Consider the following 21,515-nt stretch of genomic DNA (forward strand, 5'->3'; position numbering starts at 1 on the left):
CCAGTCATCAACAATGGTGCCCTCAAAAGGTGCACCTTGACTGGGTAGTTTAGTCAAAGAAAAGAACAATGATTGATCAATGATCATGGGAATACCATGCACCTCAGAAGAAAGAATGCCATCCTGAATTTTTAAATTGCAATAAAAGACTTTTACAAGTTCAGGATAATAAGGCAATTTTAAAGACATGAAATCTACCAAGCCAGAATTTTGAAACACTTGATAACAATCAAATGTCTCATCATTGAAGAAATCTATGTCTAGGTACTTAGGGTCTAAAATGATCCTAGAAGAAAATTGAGAGAGGTACCGTAGACGTTGATCATCGGAAGAAAACAAAGTGGATGATCTTGGAGATGACAAGGAAGGATGGATAGGTGTTGTGGGTGCTTCGGATGGTCCGTGGCGGCGATGGCCAGCAGCAGCGGTGGAGGAGGATGATCCCTTTCTCTTCTTTGACGATTCTGTCATTTGATGAAGTTTTAGTGAATTTCAATCGGTGGAATCGAAAGAGGAGTGAAAAAGAGGAAGATTGGGCTTTACGGGATGTGTTTTGGTGAAGAATTGAGGAAGATATGAGAATTTGAAGATTAGGGATGAAGGAGGCATGAGAACGAGAATGAGGTTGCGCAGCATAACTGGTTTCGTAGGTATTTATAGAGGAGGACGAGATGTAATCGATTACAAGTTTTGGTAATCGATTACAGGAGTAGTAAGCCTTCTGGTAATCGATTACAGGATGTTGTAATCGATTACAGGCTGCCTGTTCTTGTGTAATCGATTACACTGAATGGTAATCAATTACTAGAGCATAAACTAGGCTAGTTCCTCAAAAAATTACCTATGTCTATGCTAAATACATCTAACACTATCAATCATCATCACTAATATGTATTTAATTCATTCAAACAAGTATTAATCAAACAAATAACACACACCAATCAAATATAATCAAATACTTACAATTAAACACAATCAAACAAAAGCAATCATCAAAACATAATCAAAAACAATTATCAAAGACAATCAACATAACTATCAATCAAAAACATCAATGACAATCAAATATTTAAGGAGTAAACAAGCATCAAAACTCGATCAAAAGTTAACAATCATAGACAAAAATCATCAAAGTAATCAATCAAAGACAAGTGACCTGTTAATATCATTTGATATTACTTGTTGGGCTTGTTGATCAAGTGGCCTTTGTTTGTTGTCTCCATAAATCACATATCCATTTATCTTGGGGAGAAATATGAATAAACTTTGATGCATGCCATGTGTTTGGAGAAATTGCTATCAATGTATCACCTTTGCTCTTCTCCGTTTTCATAGTCTTTCATCATGATGCCCAGATTTATGATTTTATTTTTCTAAATCACTTGAAGAATTTTTGTCATTTTCTTCCCAAGTGATTTATGCTTTCTTTTCTTTCTTTTCTTTGAGATTCCTCTTGTCGGATTTTTCAATTCTTCTTTCAAAGACAAGATAATCGAATCTCATGTGCCTAGGTTGATTGCTTTCATAGCATGTTGGGGCTAAGGAGGAGTCTTCTTCTTTCTTCTTTGTATTGATGTTTGATTCCCTTTTATTTCTTTTGTTTCTCAGAAATTTATTGAACCTTTTCACAAAGAGTTTGAAATCATCATCATCATCTTCTGTTTCAATCAAGTCCTCTTTGTCACTTTCTTCTTGAATAAAAGATGATGAGGCTCTGAGTGCTATTCCTTTTCTCTTCATATCATTCTCTTCATGTTTATGGAGTCTCATAAGTTCCATTTCATGTTCTTGAAGTTATCCAAAGAGAGTGGCAAGAGACATATTAGTGAGATCTCTTGATTCTGCAATTGCTGTTACTTTTGATTGTCATTGCCTGCTTAAACATCTCAACACTTTGTTAATAAGATCTTCATTATGAAATATTTTTCCCAATGATGCAAGATGATTAACTATACGAGTAAATCTCTTCTGCATATCTTCTATGGTCTCATATTGAAACATTCTGAATAGTTCATATTCATGTGCGAGAGTGTTTATTCTAGATCTCTCGACATCAGTTGTGCCTTCATAGGTTACTTGCAATGTATCCCACATTTCTTTTGCATTTTTACAATTTGAGACTCTAAAAAATTCATCCATGCCTAATGCAGAAGTGATTATATTTTTGGCCTTTAAATTGTATTGAACCTTTCTTCTTTCATCATCATTCCATTCTTCTCTTGGTTTTTCTATAGTTGCATTTCCCACTACCTTTGTAGGAATAAAGGGACCAACTTCAATGGCTTCCCATATATCTAAATCTATGGCTTCAATAAGGATCTGCATTCGGGTTTTCCAATAGTGATAACCCTCGCCATTGAACATAAGAGGTCTATTAATAGAATTTCCCTCAAGAAATGGAAAGTTGGATGAGGCCATATCTATTCTTGAAGTTTTTAAACTTTATACAAGAATCCTGCTCTGATACCACTTGTTAGACAAATGGCCTCAGTTATCTTAAGAAGGGGGGTTGAATTAAGATACAAAGACTATTTCCCAATTAAAATTTCACTCTCTCTTTTTAGATTAACAATGCATCCTTAACATGAATTACTCAAAAGACAATTCAAAATAAACTTCTTTCAAGCCAAAGATAAATAGCAATAAATAAAAGAAGTTTAAGGGAAGAGAGAAATGCAAACTTGATTTATACTGGTTCGGCCACTTCCCGTGCCTATGTCCAGTCCTCAAGCAACCCACTTGAGATTTTCCACTCTCTTTGTAAAACTCCTTTTACAAATTCTGAACCACACAGGGACAACTCTTCCCTTGTGTTCAGGAATCCTTTACAACAAGAGACCCTCGGTCTCTTAATCCTTTTTCAGAAGTAAGAAGAAGAGAAGAATAAATCTCTCTTGAAAGAGATAGATTGTACAATGAAGATCAATCACAATTCCTTATTGAATATGCAAGTGTTTGACCAAGGAATCTTTTAGAGGATAAGACATTTCAATTCAGAAAAACTCTCTTAATCTTTTGAGAGGATAAAACTTTTTGGGCAATGAAAACTCTCTCTATTCATGCTTCCAAGTCACATATAAATAGACCTTTGATGGCCATTCATAAACCATTTGAATAGATGTGACTCTTGGAAGTTATTTTCTGAAAATCTCCTCTGGTAATCGATTACAGGTTTTAAAATTTGAATTAAAACGTTTATTAACTGCTGGTAATCGATTACCAATATTATGTAATCGATTACACAGTCTAAAATTTGAATTCAAATATTTAGTAGCTGTTGTAAACCATTTTTGGCCACTGATGATCGATTACCAGAGAGTAAATCTCTTGAAAAACAATTTTTGACTTAAATTACTTGGTCAAACCTTTTGCTATATCAATTAGGAATTCCCTTCCTAAAATACTAGTGATCATCTTGATGTTGTGTCTTGTATTCTTGAATCATTGTCTTGAATTTAAATTTGAAAAGCGCATTTCCATCATTTGCATTAAATCATCATCAAAACATCAAAGTCATTTGCTTCTACAATCTCATCCTTTTTGATGATGACAATTTAAGTCCTGAAATCAAGATACAAGCAAGCAATGTATATAAATAATATATTGCGCGTTCACTCCCCCTATGTTTTGGAATTGATGATCACTTGATTTCTAAGCCTTTTCTAAGCTTCTCTACTACCCCATTTTTCTCCCCCTTTGGCAACATCAAAATGCCAAAGATCGTGGGAATTAATATAGATAAAATAATGAAGTGGACAAAGATCACTTATAAGTCATAACCAACCAAAATCATAAATAATTCATAACCAAAATATAATCCAAACAGACATAATTCAAAACCACATAGAATCTAAACATAGTTTTACTCCCCCTTGGTTTTGCAATGTTTGCTTATATGAGATAGTTGAAGATTTCATAGATTTCATATATAAAAATTTGTCTCATAAAGAATAGATAATTTCCCTTACTCTCTTATCTTTTATCTATCTCTCCCCCTTTGTCAACATAAAAATAAATCATGAGCAGAGAGGAGAAAACCACTTGTTGCAATGTATGAGAGTCAAGTGATACCAAAAGGCATTAAAACAAACTATTTTGCACCCACAAAAATACATATCCACTATAAAACAATCAAAATATATAATAATAAAAAAAATCATCAAAAGTAATCAATAATCAACATAACCTTCAAACACAAACAAATACAATCAATCATCAAACATTTCAAATCAAATTAATTAAATTAACAATCAACTAACTATGCACAATAATTTCTATTTTCAAATTTTAAATTTTAAATTTCAAATTCCAACTTCCAACTTTAACTTCCAGTAACTTCCCCTTCCCACTTCCAACTTCCATTTTCAACTTCCAATAACTTCTACTTCCAACTTCCAACTTCCAAATTTTAATTTCAAATTTAAATTTTCAAATTTAACTTTTCAAATTTCAATTTTCAAATTCAAATTTAAATTTTCAATTTTAAAATTTCCTTTTCAAAATTTGAAATAGTTTTCTTAAAATATGAAACTAATTTGAAAAGTTTAATAGATTCTTTAAAGACAATCAAAAACTCAATCATGAACAACCATCAAAGACAATCATCAAATACAATCAAACACAACCAATCAAAAGCAATCATCAAAACACAATCAAAAACAATTATCAAAGACAATCAACATAACTATCAATCATAATCATCAATGACAATCAAAAACTTAAGCAGAAAACAAGCATCAAAACTCAATCATAGGCAAAAATAATCAAAAGTAATTAATCAAAGATAATTGACCTTTTTGGTATCATTGATATCACTTGTTGGGCTTGATGATCAAGTGGCCTTTGTTTGTTTTCTCCATAAATCACATATTCACTATCTTGGGGAGAAATATGAATAACCTTTGATGCATCTCCTCTTCTCCGCTTTTATAGTCTTTCAACATGAGACCCAGACATATGATTTTATTTTTTGAATCACTTGAAGAATTTATGACATTATCTTCCCAAGTGTGATGGATGCTTTCTTTTCTTTCTTCTCTTTGAAATTCCTCTTGTCAGATTTTTCCATTCTTCTTTTAAAGATAGGACAATTGAATCTCATGTGCCCAAATTGATCACATTCATAGAATTTTGGGGCTAAGGAGAAATCTTCTTCTTTCTCCCACCAGATCTCTCTGATTGCACAGCATGACTCATCCAGACTTGGATTCCCTGCCTTGATCATAGCTCTATACAAGGCCAGAGGAATCCAATCAGATTCTATATCCCTGGAGAACTTGAGCCCTGCCATTAACATGGCATATATTAAGAAGAACTGTTGGAATCTTGATGATCCAACAGTGACATTTAGAGGGCCAAGGAAGGCTAGGGGTAAGAGATCAGAGGTCCCCACTACTTCAGCAGCACCAGAGACACTAGCTCTTTCTTCTTCCACAGCTCCAGTACCTCCCATTTAGACTTCAGTTATTCCTCCTACATCTACACAGATACCACTTCTAGTTCCTCTATCTACAGGACCTTCAGACTTTATATTTACACCACAGATGAGTTTGACAAAGGAGCATGGATGAGTTTGATGTGCAAGTGGCTTGGCCAGAAGCCCACCCTTCTCCTTCTGGAGGGAGTTGGGCCTCCGCAGCCCAGGAGCCTGAACCAGAGCAGCCAGGAGCAGAAGCAGCAGAGGAGGAGGATGAGCTCACCCCTCCTGAGCCCTTTTATTTTGATGCAGGTGTACACATGGCTCAGGAGGAGGAGGAGACTTCTACAGACCAGATCCCAGAGCCATCCCTAGCATCCATACCAGATGATGCCATACCATCTGCACCAGCATCTGAGTTAGAGCAGCCTATCTCTTAGGATTCACCAACTGCTCAGGTGTTGGACCTTAATGAGCATGCACAGGAGCAACCACAAGAGCAAGACATTTAAATTTGTGCATTTTGAACATTTTAGTTTATTTTTAGTTATTTTATTATTTATGTTCAGTCATTTTAATTTCAGTTTTTATGTTTCAGTTCTTTAAATTTTAGTTATTTAAATTTCAGCACCTTGAGTTGTTTGCTTGTACCAAAAGCATGTTTGAACAGTGAACTAATTGAATATGATATGCAGTGGATTGTTTGGTATGAAATAAGTGTTTGAGAATGATTTGAATGAGCAATTGTATGATTTGAGTGGATTGGAATGATTAGATAATTGTTTTGATCAAGCTTGTAGCCATTAGAAGAGAATGAGCATGTGATCGGAAGTATGACTGAAAATGTTAGTTAGCTTGTCAGATTGATTGTGAAGGAATACATTAATCGTATCCCGGTGAGAGTGTGATCCTTAAATTTTGAGAGAAACGACTATCATTTAGTACTAATTTTTGCGTGAATCTCTGAAGTATGGACTGAATGCATGAAATTGAGGATGATGAAGGCCATGTTTGATTGTGATAGCCACTTAGCCAAAAAGTTGACCATGTGCTTAAATGAATTATCCCTTGTACCCAGTTTGAGCTGAATGAATTATCGATTGATTGAACCCTGAGCCTACAGTGTTATCTTCTGCTACCTTGACTTAGGTTGTAGGAGAGCATCATCTACAGGAAGTGTGATTCAAAGCAAATTTGTCCCAAATTTGGGGGAGTAATCATCAAGGTAAATTTATTCCAAATTTGGGGGAGGCACTTGGTAAGAATTGAAATGGTCAAAGTAAATAGCATACACACACTATTGCTGTATATACACATAATGTTTTTGTTTCTTGTGTTCAAAAAAAAAACTGTAAGTACAAATGAAATTAATAAGTGTGTATGCTGCAAAATAATGAAATGAAGCTAAGTGCCTAAATAAAAGGCAAGTATGGGATGTGAATGAATGAAAAATTGAAGGTTTATCTAAGGATGAATGTTGTCCTAGAACCTAAGCTTTTGAATCCTAGAAAAACCATGATTTGTTGGAAGCCTAACCACATTACAAGCCTAGAAATTCCTTCGGATTCATTTTGTGTGTTCATTGTTGTGTGACATGAGATGAAATGCAAAGGTTGGGACTTGTGTTAGTTGTTTATGATGGAATGAGCCTAAACACTTGAGCTTGAGTGAAACAATGACTGTGAGGTTGTGGCTGATGATCCTTCCTCAATTTCTGCAATCCTTACTAGCTTATTTCAGTTGTGACTCTAATGTGTATGTTCCGATCTCTGAAAAGTTGCATGTTTGTGAAAATCAATTGATTGAAGCAGTCCATGATATTCAGTTCATATGGTTGAATTATTTGTGAAGAAAGCACCATTTTGAGTGACCACTGTAGCTTGTCACTTGAGGACAAGTGAACTGTTATTTCTTTGCTTGAGGACAAGCAAAACTATAAATTTGGGGGAGTTTTTTAGTCATCTTATACGACTAACTTTTGTATTGAAAACATTTTCCAAAACATGTATAGTTCCCCCAATTTATGGTTATTTTGTAGTGATTTTGTAAATAGATCTTGTTTTATTGTTAAAGTTGTCTATAGAATATGTCCATTGGATTTAATGATGAAATTTCTGCAATTTCAGGTGAAAAAGAGGCTAAGTTATGAAGTATTAAAAGTGACAGTTGAGCTTAGCTCATCAATGGGCTAAGCGTGCATCCACTGCTAAGTGAAGCTTCAGCTCGCTTAGCATGACAGAAGAATTTACCAGAGCATCAGTATCAAGGCCACGCGCGAAGTGCGAGATTAGTGCGCTAAGCGCAGCAGTCGTCTTCAGCCAGGCTCAACACATAACTGGCGCTTAGCTCAAATCCACTTACTCGCGCTAAGCATGAGGGTGACGCTAAGCACAACATCACGAATTCAGAGCCTATTTAAAGCCTGTCTTGTGCTGAATTAAGGCACAACACTTTTACAACATATTTTTACAACATTCCAGAGCACACCACAATGTCTATTTCGGGAAAATAGCTCTGGAGGCAGCAAGAGGAGCAGCTTTTGCAGAGATACCTAGGTTTTGTAATCTCATTATTGTTAGGGTTTCTTCTGTAATGGCTGGCTAAACACCCTTGTTGGAGATTTCTAAAGAACAACTGATGTAATTATTTTAATATCTAATTGATTGTGTTTCTTGTGTTCAATGATTCTTTTAATGCTTAAATTTTGTATGCTCTTCGTCTGATCACCCATTTATGTGCATAGTTAGGTGACTTTAGCATTGGGAAATGTATTGTTGCCTTAAAACTTCAATGAAGCAGGATTGAAACTTAGTCTTACAAGAGGGATCTGTAGATTAAGTTTTGATTTTAAATATGTTGTTACAATAATGTTGTTTGGTCTAAGTCTACTCCAACAAGAGGGATCTGAGGACAAAGCTTAGGCTAAATTAGTCTAAACTTTCATAAGCTATTTAAGCTAAGTCAAGTCCAACAAGAGGGATCTAAGGATGAAGCTTAGTTTAAGTTAGTCTAAACCTAGGAGGGCTATCTAAATTGAGCCTAGTCCAACAAGAGGGATTTAAGGATGAAGCTTGGATTGATTCAGTCTAACTAGGGATCGAGGTTTAGTAATTTAGGCTATAGTATAGAACACAAACGCATGATTAATTAGATAAACATCTTTATATACATCAGCTGGTTTGTTAGAAAGACCCAACATCTTTACCTACAACTGTCAATTTTACTTGCATTTTTACTATTTTTAGCCTAGATTTAGTTTAATTATGTTCTTAACCATCAATTATCAATGTTTCTTTCAACAATGCCTTATTTCTGAATTTAACCCTGTCTAAGACTAGTTTCCTGAGTTCGATACTCGGATTCATCCGTTTTAATTTTAAATACTTGACGATCCGGTGCGCTTTCCAGCAAACCGAATTTCCCTTGAACATATTTGTATAAAGAAAAAGTGGACCAAAAAGTAACTACAGGGGAAATCCAATAATCTGCCTCGACGGCAACGCTAGCAGCGACAACCGTGGTAGCGTTACTTTCTATCAGTCTTTTCATGCTTAACATGGCTTCCATCACGAAAGCCATTTGATCTTTCAAGGCCACCATATCGGCCTTCATCTATTCTTGCACCTCTTCTACGTCACCCATGACTCTAGTCATAGAATGGGTTTGATAGGGGTGCCTTAGAGCATGTTTAGTTATGGTGTTTTCTCGGGTAAGGACAAAAATGCAGTGAGTAATGTGACAAGGAAACTAAACATGAGTGCATGCCAAAGATAAGTTGTCGAAGTATTGGGTTCGCATAGAGTTTTGAGCAAAAACATAGGATTGAACCAAACTCATTTTTATTAAGGAACAAAATTGTTCATCTCGTCAAAATTAAAGTGAAATTACAAACACCTTAGCGATTCCTAACTACGTGGGCCATCAGATTGATCATATGCTGACAATAATCAAGGAGCCCGTGAACTTCCTCGAGGGCCGAGTATACATCAACCATCGCCTTGGCTTTGGCTAGCAATCTCGGAAGCTCTTGACTCCCATTCAAGGTGAAAGCGAACCTATTCATCCACATCATTGCTTCTATGTGTAATGAATCGATTACTCTCTCTCTTGCTTCCCTTTCTGCTTGCAGGACTAATACCTTTGCATACTCATCCTCTAGTCTTTGTTCATGGGTTTCTGCTAGACTTAGCTTCTCTTTGTATTGGTCAATGATGGCCCACATGTTTTCTTCCGTCTTGCCCAATTGTTCGGACAAACTCCTTTTGGACTTTTGGCAAGCCTCCAACTTGTCTCCCACTTATGATAGTCGCCGATGATACCATTACTGCTTCCCCTAAGCTCTTTATCTTTCCTTTGCACTGTGCCCCATGCCTTACAGACTCCTTGAAGTATCTTCGCATTGGGGTCACTGAAATCCCGTGCGATGAAAGGCGTGATGCTTTCCTCTGACGTGCTCCTCTCATGGGGTAGCCAAGTTGTGTTATGGCAAGGATGATATTATAATTAATACAACCCCTCGTTTCCATTAAGGGAACATTTGGGAATCCTTCACATGAAGACAAAACCCCAACTATCCCTTCCTTCCACCAGAGGAACCAATTAATAGATGCCCCTACCACACTAGCCAAGAGTTGCTCCCAGATTGCCTTCCCTTTCTCGGTGCATATGTTGTGACCTTGCAGGGGACAAGCGGGCCTACTTTCATGGAGAAAGAGATGTGAGACTAGCCACACATAGAGAGTAGGTGTACAACAGATGATTCTCGCACCGCTCTTTTTGCATCTTTGGTCGAATGTGTCATAGACATCGGCCAAAATAGCAGCGACCGGACTTTCCTTGCTATGTTGATAAGCAAGGAAGGAATCAATCGCCGCTAGGTCCACTAGCCCATCCACATTTGGAAAGAGGATGACTCCAAATACCAATAGCACCAAGACATCAATGAACGAAGCCCATTCACCTTGATCCGCCAATGCCTTCGCCTTTTCCTCCAAATGCTTCCTTGGTATTCCGACTATTCCATTTCTATTTTTCTTTACTCGGTCCAAATCTTGTGCCATGATTTTGACTACCTTGGCTATTCTTGCCACGGAGGGATAGAACCCATAAAAGAGATACGGCTTTCTTCCTCCTAGTGGACATCCCAGGATCTCTTCAAACTCTTCCATAGTCGGCACTAGCTGAAGTCCCCAAATGTGAAGCACCTTAGGGGCTGATCATAATACTAAGTGAGGGATGCAATGGCTTCCGTAGAGACTTCTATCATAGCTAGACCCCAAATCTTCCCATAGGTTTTACGAAAGGCTTAGCGTTGGAGCCGGTCCATCAATTGCCCCAATTCTTGCAAACTGGCAACCTCTGGGCTTTTAATTTTGACTTGATAGAACTTTTTCTTAGACAAAGGTGCTTGATTTGATCCCATGTTTTTTGCAAGAATGAAAAGTTTTGTTTGATCAATACTTCGACACCCTATCATGGAGGAAATACGATGAATGCATGAAGAATTGCTTATGCTATGCATGACACAAATGCGTTTTACAGACACGAGAGCCCGAAAGATCATATCTTCTTACTCACAACATTTGAGCATCATGGTTCATTTGCAGTCATCACCACAGTGCCCCATGCATACATTTAAGAAGGTGATGCGGACCTTCCGACTTCCCGTGACAAAATAATGAGACCAATGCAATGCATGAGTGATGCAATATAGGCATCCATGTGTGAGAGCACAAGGTTGATAGCACAAAAGAGAAACATACTAGACATACAAGCATGGTAACATCATCAAATAATGACACAACAGAGACGCACATAAGCATGACACTACAAAGATATGCATGGCAATATCAAGGTAACAAACACGCAGTGTGTTTCCTTCGTGCCCCTGTTTCAGGAACCTAAATGGGGGGAACTAAAAGGTATTTAGTGATAATTCCCAAGGTGGTTGTATCTAACTTTCAAGGGTTTCTAGAGGTATCATACCCTTTGACATCAACATTGTGGTGATAGGGACTACCAGCGGCAACGTATCATCAAAGAGAAAAACTTTAGATGAGATTTCACTGTCATCAAGCAAGTCGGAGACTTAGCATGACCATAGATTCACCTCCACTTCCTATGTTCCCATGGACCCGGGTATAGGGCCCTTAACAACTCACCGTGTGTGCAAAAAAAGTGTAGGTGTTGTATGTGCATCAAATGAACAAATATTTATCAATGCATACATTAAATAAACAATTACACTAAAAGCATCAAAGAGTTATATGCATACAAGAACATAAGAGAAATAAAGGGAAACAAACGAAAGAGAAAGTCATAGTAAGGAATGCACACAGATTAAAATGGCCTAACTCTCTAAAAACAATACCCAGTGGAGTCGCCAACTATCGCAACCTACCCTTCAGCAAGAGGGCGATGCGAGGCTCACAGGTGCATCTTCCAAGGAAGGAAAACACACGGAGTTGCCACCAACGTTTAATTGAGAAAAATTTTAGAAAAACCAAAGAGGGTCTATGAATTTTAAGAATAAAAGGTTCATGAGTTGTTTACGCACGGGGAAAGTATTAGCACCCAACAAAAGTAGGAATTTCTCATAAGGGACGACAGCCTTTAATCAAATATGCAAAATCATGACTTCAAATTTATTTTATTTCCCTTTTATATGTTTTTATCTTTTTTGGGGTCGACAAAAGTGGGGCTTTTGCTCCTACATATTCTCAATTGCCATGAGGAACTCATACCTACGTAGTTCTTTGAAAAGCAAGAAAGTTATGCAGGGTGTTGATTTTAGACTTTTAAATGGTTTGCTTTAACCGATAAAAGAAAAAAAAGGGTGGCATTAAGGCGTTGGACCTTTAAATGAATTCAAATGATTTTCTTGTGGACAAAAGCTTGATCTGTGAGTTGATTTTCTCTTTGGTTTCACTTGGTTATTTCTCAACTCATTAAAAGAGATCTTTTAAAGTAAATGACCGGTTGAAACTTACCTTTTTGATGATTAACCGAGGTTACAACATAAACGATCGATTGAATTTTATTTTAGAGGTGATTAAACAAGATTACAACACAAACGATTAGTTGAAATTCATTACCAGTAACCAGCATTATTTTCAAAACAGGTTTACAAAGCTGTAATCGATTACCATAATCATGTAATCGATTACCAATGTTTTAAAACGTTAGATTTCAAATTTCAAGAGTCACAACTAGTGATAAAACATTTTCAAATCATTATAAACTTGTGTAATCGATCACACAATACTTGTAATCGATTACACAATACTTGTAATCGATTACCAGTGTTTCTAAACGTTTTGATTTTCAAATTTAAACATGAAGAGTCACATCTTTTGATGTGTAATCGATTACACTATAATGGTAATCGATTACCGATGACTGATTTCGAAAAATAAATTTCCTAAAGTCACAATTTTAAAGTGACTTGTTTCTGAAGATTTTTTCAAAAGTCACAACTTTTTAAGTGACTAGTTTTCAAAAGAGTCACAATTTTTAAAAGGTGACTAGTTTTAAAGAAATTGCCAAGAGTCACAAACTTTAACTTGAGTCATCAAATGATTATAAATATGTGACCATGGCACGAATTTCATATACAACTAAGACTAATTTCTTTCATTCATTTCTCTTCATCTTTCTAGGAGTTTTTGTTCAATACTTTCTCTTTCAAGAAAAGTTCATTGACTAAAAACTTGTGCTATTCTTTTTCTTCATTCACTTCTTTCTCTTGTCAAAAGATTCAAAGGACTAACCGCTTGAGAATTCTTTTGTTTCTTCCCTTCTCCCTCTTGACAAAAGATTTCAAAGGGCTAACCGCCTAAGATATCTTTTTCCCTTTCCCTTTATACAAAAGATTTCAAAGGACTAACCGCCTGAGATATCTTTTGTATCCCCCTCACAGAAAATTCAAGGGACTAACCGCCTAAGAATTCTTTGTCCTAACACATTGGAGGGTACATCCTTTGTGGTACAAGTAGAGGGTACATCTTCTTGGGTTGTTATATTGAGAACAAGAGAGGGTACATCTCTTGTGGATCAGTTCAAGTGGAGGATACATCCACTTGGTTGTTCAAAGAGAACAAGGGAGGGTACATCCCTTATGGATCTTTGGCTTGTAAAGGATTTTACAAGGTTGAAAGAAATCTCAAGAACCGTTGGTTGCTTGGGGACTAGATGCAGACACGGGTTGTTGCCCAACCAGTATAAATCTTGTGTTTGTCTTCTTCTTCCCTACACTTTTTACATTTCCGCTGTGTATTTTAAATTGCCGCTTTAACTTTTGATTAAGTTATTGTTTCTGTTCTTTACTTTATTAACTTAGTAGTAAAAGCCAAATTGAATCTAGTAACATTAAGAAGGATAAATTTTTAATTAGTCAAGACACGTTCATAATTAATTCAACCCCCCCCCCCCTTCTTAATTATTTCGAGGCCACTTGATCCAACACATTACTTTGTTCATACGCAGTTATGTACGAATGTTCTCCCATACACCTTCATCATGATTGTTACGATTTGCATGTTCATCATCCTCTCGAAGTTCCCCAGTTAAGAAAGGCATTTGTTCACAGAAAGTCGGCATCTCGCTGATATCAAGTGTTGAACCATCAATCCGCTCACCCATACAAGTTGTTCTCCCTTGTAGAACAACTAACCAACTTAAGTTACATGGATCTTGGACATAAAACATCTATCTAGCTTGCGCTGCCATGATGAATGGATCATCATTCTAAGCAACCTTTTGAAGGTCTACCAAAGTAAATCCTATTTTGTCTTTACGTACTTTAGTATTTCCATTAACCCACAAACACTTGAAAACAACCACTCTAAATTCACAGTAATCAAGCTCCCAAATTTCTTCAATCACACCATAGTAAGGCATGAACGCTTGAACTGGATTGTTATCAGAAACACTACAAAAGTGATTCGAATGACCGTCAACACTGACCCCGCTGTTTTGCACGCTATTGTTTGCATCCTATGACTTTATGTAGAAAGAATAGTGATTGGTATCAAATCCCTTCCAAGTTGGAACATTTAGATTTGGACCAACAGCTAAAAATCTTAATTTCTTTGAAGCACTGTCATCTGCCAAGATTGTTTCTCTAAACCAGCTAATGAAAGTTCTATTGTGCTCTTGCAACAACCTCATCTTGTTCATTTTTGGATGAGTAGCGGTGACATGTTTTTTGTGAGCATCTATGTATGGGATCACCTCTGCTGTGTTGTTTAATATGTCTAAATGAGCTTGTGACAACTGTTGGTGACCCATGGTTACAACATTGAATCCTCGTGTACCCCTACCTTCAATGTTGCAGTCATGACGACTTTCAGGAACCCTGACTGGTTTAGCGATATTAATATACTCTGAACAAAATTCAATAGCTTCTTCAGCAACATATCTTTCAACAATGCTTGCTTCTAGTCAATATTGATTCTTTGTATATCCTTTCAACACCTTCATGTACCGCTCAACAAGATACATCCAACATAAAAAGACCGGACCACAGAACCAAATCTTCCATACAAGGTGAATTATTAAGTGAATCATGATGTCAAAAAATGATGGCGGAAAATACGTCTCCAATTCACAAAGGATGATCGAAGCCTCATTCTCCAAGTTATCCAACTGCTGAGGGTCAATAACCTTGCTACAAATAGCATTAAAGAAAAAACACAAGCGACATATGACAAACCTAACCTTTTTAGGTAAGATACTACAAACGGCCACTGGCAACAGTTGTTGCATTAACACGTGACAATCATGAGATTTCAAACCAACCAACTTCATATCCTTAACTGACACAAGGCTCTTAATATTTGAAGATTATCCTTGTGGCACTTTAAGATTTTTAAGACAATGACAAAAACTTTTCTTCTCTATCATTGACATTGTGTGACATGCTAGGGGCATATATGTTTGATAACCTTGTGCAACTAGATGTAGTAGGTCTCGTATACCCATGTCAACCAAATCTTGACGACATTTCAAACCATCCTTTGTCTTGCCCTTAATATTAAGAAGGGTGTCAATCAAACTATCATACACATTTTTCTTAACATGCATGACATCTAGAAAATGTTGTACATGTAGATCACACCAGTAAGGAAGATGAAAAAATATTGACCTTTTCTTCCAAATGTTATTCCCACACAAATCCCATTTTTGTGTCTTACCAAAGATAGTATAGATGTCTTTCACCCAATCATACACTTCATGTCCACCTAAGGGTTTAGGCGCACTTTCAACCTCACTTTGTCCATTAAATGCTTTCTTCAATTGCTGATACAAATGAAAAGGTTTTAAAAATCTTTGGTGCCTTGTGTATACTGTCTTCTTTCCATGTTTAAGTTGAATGTAACTCATGTCTTAATTACAAATAAGACATGCGTGGTGTCCTTTCATACTATATCTGCTCAAATTCCCATAAGCCGGAAAGTCATTTGTGGTACAAAATATCATTGCACGTAACCTGAAGCTTTGTTGAACACTTTGATCATAGACATCAACCCCTTCAACCCACAATTTTCTCAAGTCTTCAATCAAGGGAGTCAGATAGACATCAATATCTTTTCCAGGCTATCTTGGACCTGGTATCATCATAGACAACATAATGTATTTCTGCTTCATGCACAACCAAGGAGGAAGGTTGTAAATCATTAGCAAAACAGGCCATGAGCTATGGTTGGTGCTCAAGTTTTCAAAGGGATTCATTCCGTCTAAAGCAAGACCAAGCCTTAGGTTTCTGGGATCTTGTCCAAATTTCGGATGCAATCGATCAATTTTCTCCTATTATGGAGAATCAGCTAGATGCCAGAGGAAACCATCAATTATTCTACCATATGCATGCCATCAAAGGTATTTTGCATCCTCCGCATTAGAAAACAATCTCTTAAACCTTGGTATTATTGGAAGATACCAACAAACCTTTGCTGGACGATTTTTTTTGTGCTTCCATCATCATTGCATTGGTCATTGTTCAGTTTGTATCGTGATACCCCACATGTTGGGCAATTGTGAATTTCCACAAACTAATTTTTGTACAAAATACAGTCATTAGGGCATGCATGAATTTTCTAGTACTCCATACCCACGGGACATAATATTTTCTTTGCCTCGTAGTGACTCTTGGGTAACATGTTATCCTTAGGAAGCATAGTTTTCAACAACACAAGCAAGTCAGTGAAGCTTTTGTCACTCCACCCAAATCTAGCCTTCAAGATGACCAAACCTAACACCGTTGATAACTGAGTGAAGGATGTGCATCCCAAATACAAAGGCATCTTTAAATCTATTTCTAATTTTTCATAATAAAGCATGAACTTGTCGAAAACCCTTTTGCCCAAGATCGCGTATCATGTCTTCCATACGATCTGTTGTTTATGCATCATTTGACTTAGTGTCAGGGGCAGTTGAAATTTGTGCCAATTCACCATGCTATATCCAATTTGTGTAAGTCGGATTGAAGCCTTCACATATAAGATGTGATCTAATGTCATTCACTGACTGACATCTCTCATTGACACATTTAACAAAAGGACAAAAATATTTTCCACCTAGTGCTGATCCATTTTCTTGTGCAAAATGCAAGAAACTTTAAACCCCGTTCTGATACTCGTCACTTATGTGCAGTGATTTAATCAAACTTTGATCCATGTTTTGTAGTCTGTCATACCGACTACATTATCATATATGCATGAAAATCTCACTTTTTCATATAAAGGTAAGGCCCGCCTTATCCCATTTAGGAACATTATTTCTTACTTCATTCATTCGTACAGGTTAAGTATGTTATGATCAATCTGATGAAATTTCGGCAGCATTTCGCATTGGTCTCTAAATACACAAAATGAAAGCAGTCACATCAACTGACCACGATCACATATGCACCCAGAGAACAAAGCAATATGGAGACACCGAAATTTCATCAAATCTAACACAACATACTTAACCTATGATTGTGAATGAAGTAAAAAAAAAAAAAGTGTTCCCAAACTGTCCAAACGGATAATTTAAGATTCAAAATAATGATTAATCCAAACTGTCTGTATTAATCATTGTATTGAACCTCAAATGAGAAACTAAGGTTCACTCATAATGCATACAATTTTAATAATAAAAAAATTCATATATTAAGACAATTCTAACAATTAAGGGGGATACCAAAATACATACCTGCAGTGCGGTGATGGTAGGTTAAAAACTATATGAATGTATCTTCACTAAAGCAACAAGAAGATAAACGCACGTTAACTTCCAATGCCTCTCAAAAAGTATTACCTACAACCAATACATCACAAAATGTGTAAGTGACAAACATAAGCAGTAATTTTGAATACAGTGAAATGTATATATTGTTATCTAAAAGAAGCTATATACGGATTGACAGAGGTTTTAAGGGAGGAAATAAAGAATGCACGTCTAGTTGCTAATCCTGGTTGTTATCCAACTTCTGTTCAACTTCCTCTTGTCCCGTTCATAAAGGTCAGCATGCTTACTTTGCACTACACAATGCATATGTAAAATAACTGAATTTTCCTTTTAAGAAAATGGCATGTCATTAAAATGCTAAAATTAATATAAAATTGTATTATAAAGGATTCTACTTTAGCTACTTGTTTTGGCCATGATGTTAGCTAATGATAACTCCCTACACAAACCATCTCTTATTATTTGGGCTTGACTGGCTTTATAAAAATATGTTATTAGCTGTTGATATTTTATTTTTATTAACTAAGCACGTGAAGGGTAAATGACCATTATTTTTATTAACTAATCATTGTTTGTTGTTTTCATTTTTCTGCTCTTTACAATGTTATTATGAGCAAGATAGGCAATTGTACATTTTTATATTATGTTCTTTATAATTAATACAATCTATCCTATATAACTTCTAGTTGGTTAACCTAATTTGTCTGTAGCTAAGCAAAGAATTGTGTATGGGGCATGTATTTGATGGATGGAAAGAGGGGTTGATAAACTTCCCACCCACTTACAAGCATGAAATTAACTCTAATAGATATGTTGGTGAGAGGCCAAAAGAAGAGGAAAAAAAAAGATATCCAACCTGGTAAGTGCAACATAGGGTTACAAACCTATGAATATTAAAATTGGTACATCATATATTATAATAGCTACTTTCCCTAATCTAAACTTTTCACCTGCCAAAAACGAAAAACACTATTGAATAGGCAATGTAAAGTGCAGTAGTTTGTGAGTAAGATTTTGCAGGTGTGATCGTATATTGTGGCTAGGCAAAGGAATAAAACAACTACAATATGGACATGCAGAAATTAAGTTCTTGGATCATAGACCAGTTAGTTCAGCCTTCTTGGTTGAAGTTGAAGTATTCGACCATCGCAAGCTAAAGAGAGATCTAAATTTCACTAGGGCAGCAGTACACCCAGAGATCTTCCTTGATGAAGATGGAGAAATATAATCATGTTAGACATTCATCGTAGCACTACCATATTAAATACTGGTAAATATAGTTTTCCATCTTCTCTTTACAATAATCCAATTCATGACACGGTGTGTAGTATATGCTTTTGGATAGATATATAGAAAAAGACTAACCATCATGATGCATTTCAAATATATGATTTGCTAGACCGTAATTCAATTCATTTCAAAACAATAGTTTGACATTTTTTTCACAAGTAACGACCACTTGATTTATTTGACTCACTTTTTGAGAATTCCGTGTATAAACTGAGGCTATAAGCTGTAAGTAAAAATGATCATTCTCTTTTATACAGTTAAATGGAAAAAATAACAAATGACTTTGCTTTCTAGCATTAGCTAAAACTACAGTCTTAACGCTTGCTAACAGGGTGTTGAGGTTTATGTTTGTATCATGATTTAGCTTGCATGCATGTGTTAACATGGATTTATTCTCTAACAGGGTGTTAAAATCATGGTTGTCATTGAAGTCATGTTGCAAATGAGAGACAACTAAACTGGAGTACTCTCTTCTAAACTGAGCCTCAACATATCAAATTTAAGGAGCACTCTTCTCAAGTTAGCTAAGAGCGAAGAATCCATTGTGAGGTGATTAATTCAGATATCAAGCATTTTGCCAATCTATGTTGGCATAGGAAGCCATTAAGATAGTTATAACAGTAAACTGTATATAGTCATACAAAAGGATGGTTTATTTTTATTTTTTTCTTTTGATACCTAGTAAACAATCATTATTCGATTTTGGCCTCATCAGTCGCGTGTGTCCCATTTATTTTATATTTTTGGACAATAAACAATTGGGGTGGGTGGTTTTTCTATAACAGTGCACAGGTTCTATGTAAACTAATATTGATTTGAGCATTGATTTTCATGTATTAATGACCTTGGCTGATTTTGGACAGCGTGGAGGGCATGACAAGTGAAAAGCTGGCTGGACCAAATCTGAACTCTTTATGTGGATTTGAGGTCATAGATAAGATAAAGTATTTGGTTAAAGAAGAATGTCCTATTACTGTTTCATGTGTTGACATCCTTGCCATGGCTGCACGTGATGTTGTTGAATTGGTAAACACTAGGGGTCAAATGAATGTATTTATATTTTTATTTTTATTTGCTTTACAAAAATTTTTATCATTCGTTTTTGAAGAGAGGAGGACCAAGATGGGATGCCTTGCTTGGAAGGAAGGATGCTCTCGAGTCAAGTTTTAGTGGAGCTAACATATTAATTCCTGCTCCAAATTCATCTTTGGAGGTTCTCATAGATAATTTTAAGCAACAAGGCCTCGACATAGAAGACTTGGTAACTCTATCTGGTATATTTATTATTTTGACAAGATATATATACAACTTTCTAAATTGCTGTTAGTACAATTTTCTAATCAAAATTAGTGTTCCACATCTTTATAAAAAAAATTAGTGGCCCGCCTTAATGAATTATTGAAATAAAACTAATTTTTAATTGAAAAATAACACAAACAAAACCCCAATTCTAATTGATGAATAACACAAACAATACCTATAAAAACTCTAATTTTGTCCTTATAATTTGTTCAAAGTTCAATCAAATGTTAATATTTTGGGACTCTGACAAAGGAAGAAGAGATTAAGCATGTAGAGTTCCTGCTTGACAAAATACAGGTAGCCATACTATAGGAAGAGCAAGATGTCTAAGCTTCAGGCAGAGGATATATAATGCAAAAGAGGAATATCATTATGGCTATGATCACTACAAACGATACACAAGTTTCAGGAGAATCCTGCGGTCCATATGCCCTGTTGAGGGAAGGGACACTAAATTTGCACCCTTGGATTTTCAAACCCCAAAAAGATTTCACAATCACTACTTCATAAACATTCTTGAAGGGAAAGGCTTGTTAGGTTCTGACAATGTTCTTATCAGCCATGACTTAGATGGAAAGACTACAGAGCAGGTGTGGGCTTATGCCTCTAATGAAAAACTTTTGATTAAGATGGGAAACATCAATGTTCTTACAGGAAATGAGGGGGAAATTAGGAGGAATTGTAGGTTTGTTGATGCTTAGTTGTTATGTAGTGCATATGGTTTGTAATAATTAATTGATTGAGACCTAATCTTACTACTTGCAATTGAGAATATACATTATATATGGAATACAACACCTAACAAATGGAAGAAGCAAATGTTTATATATTTTGGTAACTATACTAAATTGGCATCAATATTAGGGTCCTCACATGGTTGCTAGAAAGAATGAAGTTCCATTAAACATTTGTAATCATAATGTCATTCTTGATAATTCCCTTATTGCATACCTTTCCGTGTTTCACACAATGCAATTTATGGCTCGAATTAATATTCCATTTATGCTTAATCTGCTGTTGAACTTGCTAATATAGTGGATGGTTGGCTTAATTGTTGAGTTCTGCCTATACGTCTGGTTCCCCCAACATGGAAGATATTCAAGCCTTCTCTGCAACATATAGAGCAAAATTGGATGAAGTAGAACTTGCCAAATTTGTTCCTGACAATATATGTTGGAGGTACCATTTCAAGTATGATCAATATTTATAAGCACCAATTATGAAGTACTCTTCTATCCTATTAGTTTCATGTGTGGCTTAATCAAAATGTTGCACCTGG

At 35.9% G+C, this 21,515-nt stretch overlaps 1 protein-coding gene across 1 annotated transcript; it reads left to right on the forward strand.

Annotated features, from left to right (window-relative positions):
* Nucleotides 1–18,492: 18,492 nt before the first annotated feature.
* Nucleotides 18,493–21,264, forward strand: LOC106797731 (peroxidase 20). The gene is made up of 5 exons (XM_014772590.3): nt 18,493–18,914; nt 19,338–19,483; nt 19,798–19,960; nt 20,043–20,208; nt 20,534–21,264. The coding sequence occupies exons 3-5, from the start codon at nt 19,808–19,810 to the stop codon at nt 20,935–20,937; spliced, it is 723 nt and encodes a 240-aa protein (XP_014628076.1). The 5' UTR covers nt 18,493–18,914; nt 19,338–19,483; nt 19,798–19,807; the 3' UTR covers nt 20,938–21,264.
* The last annotated feature ends 251 nt before the right edge of the window (nt 21,265–21,515 follow it).

Source organism: Glycine max, chromosome 20 (genome assembly GCF_000004515.6).
Source record: "Glycine max cultivar Williams 82 chromosome 20, Glycine_max_v4.0, whole genome shotgun sequence".
NCBI classification, from domain to species: domain Eukaryota; kingdom Viridiplantae; phylum Streptophyta; class Magnoliopsida; order Fabales; family Fabaceae; genus Glycine; species Glycine max.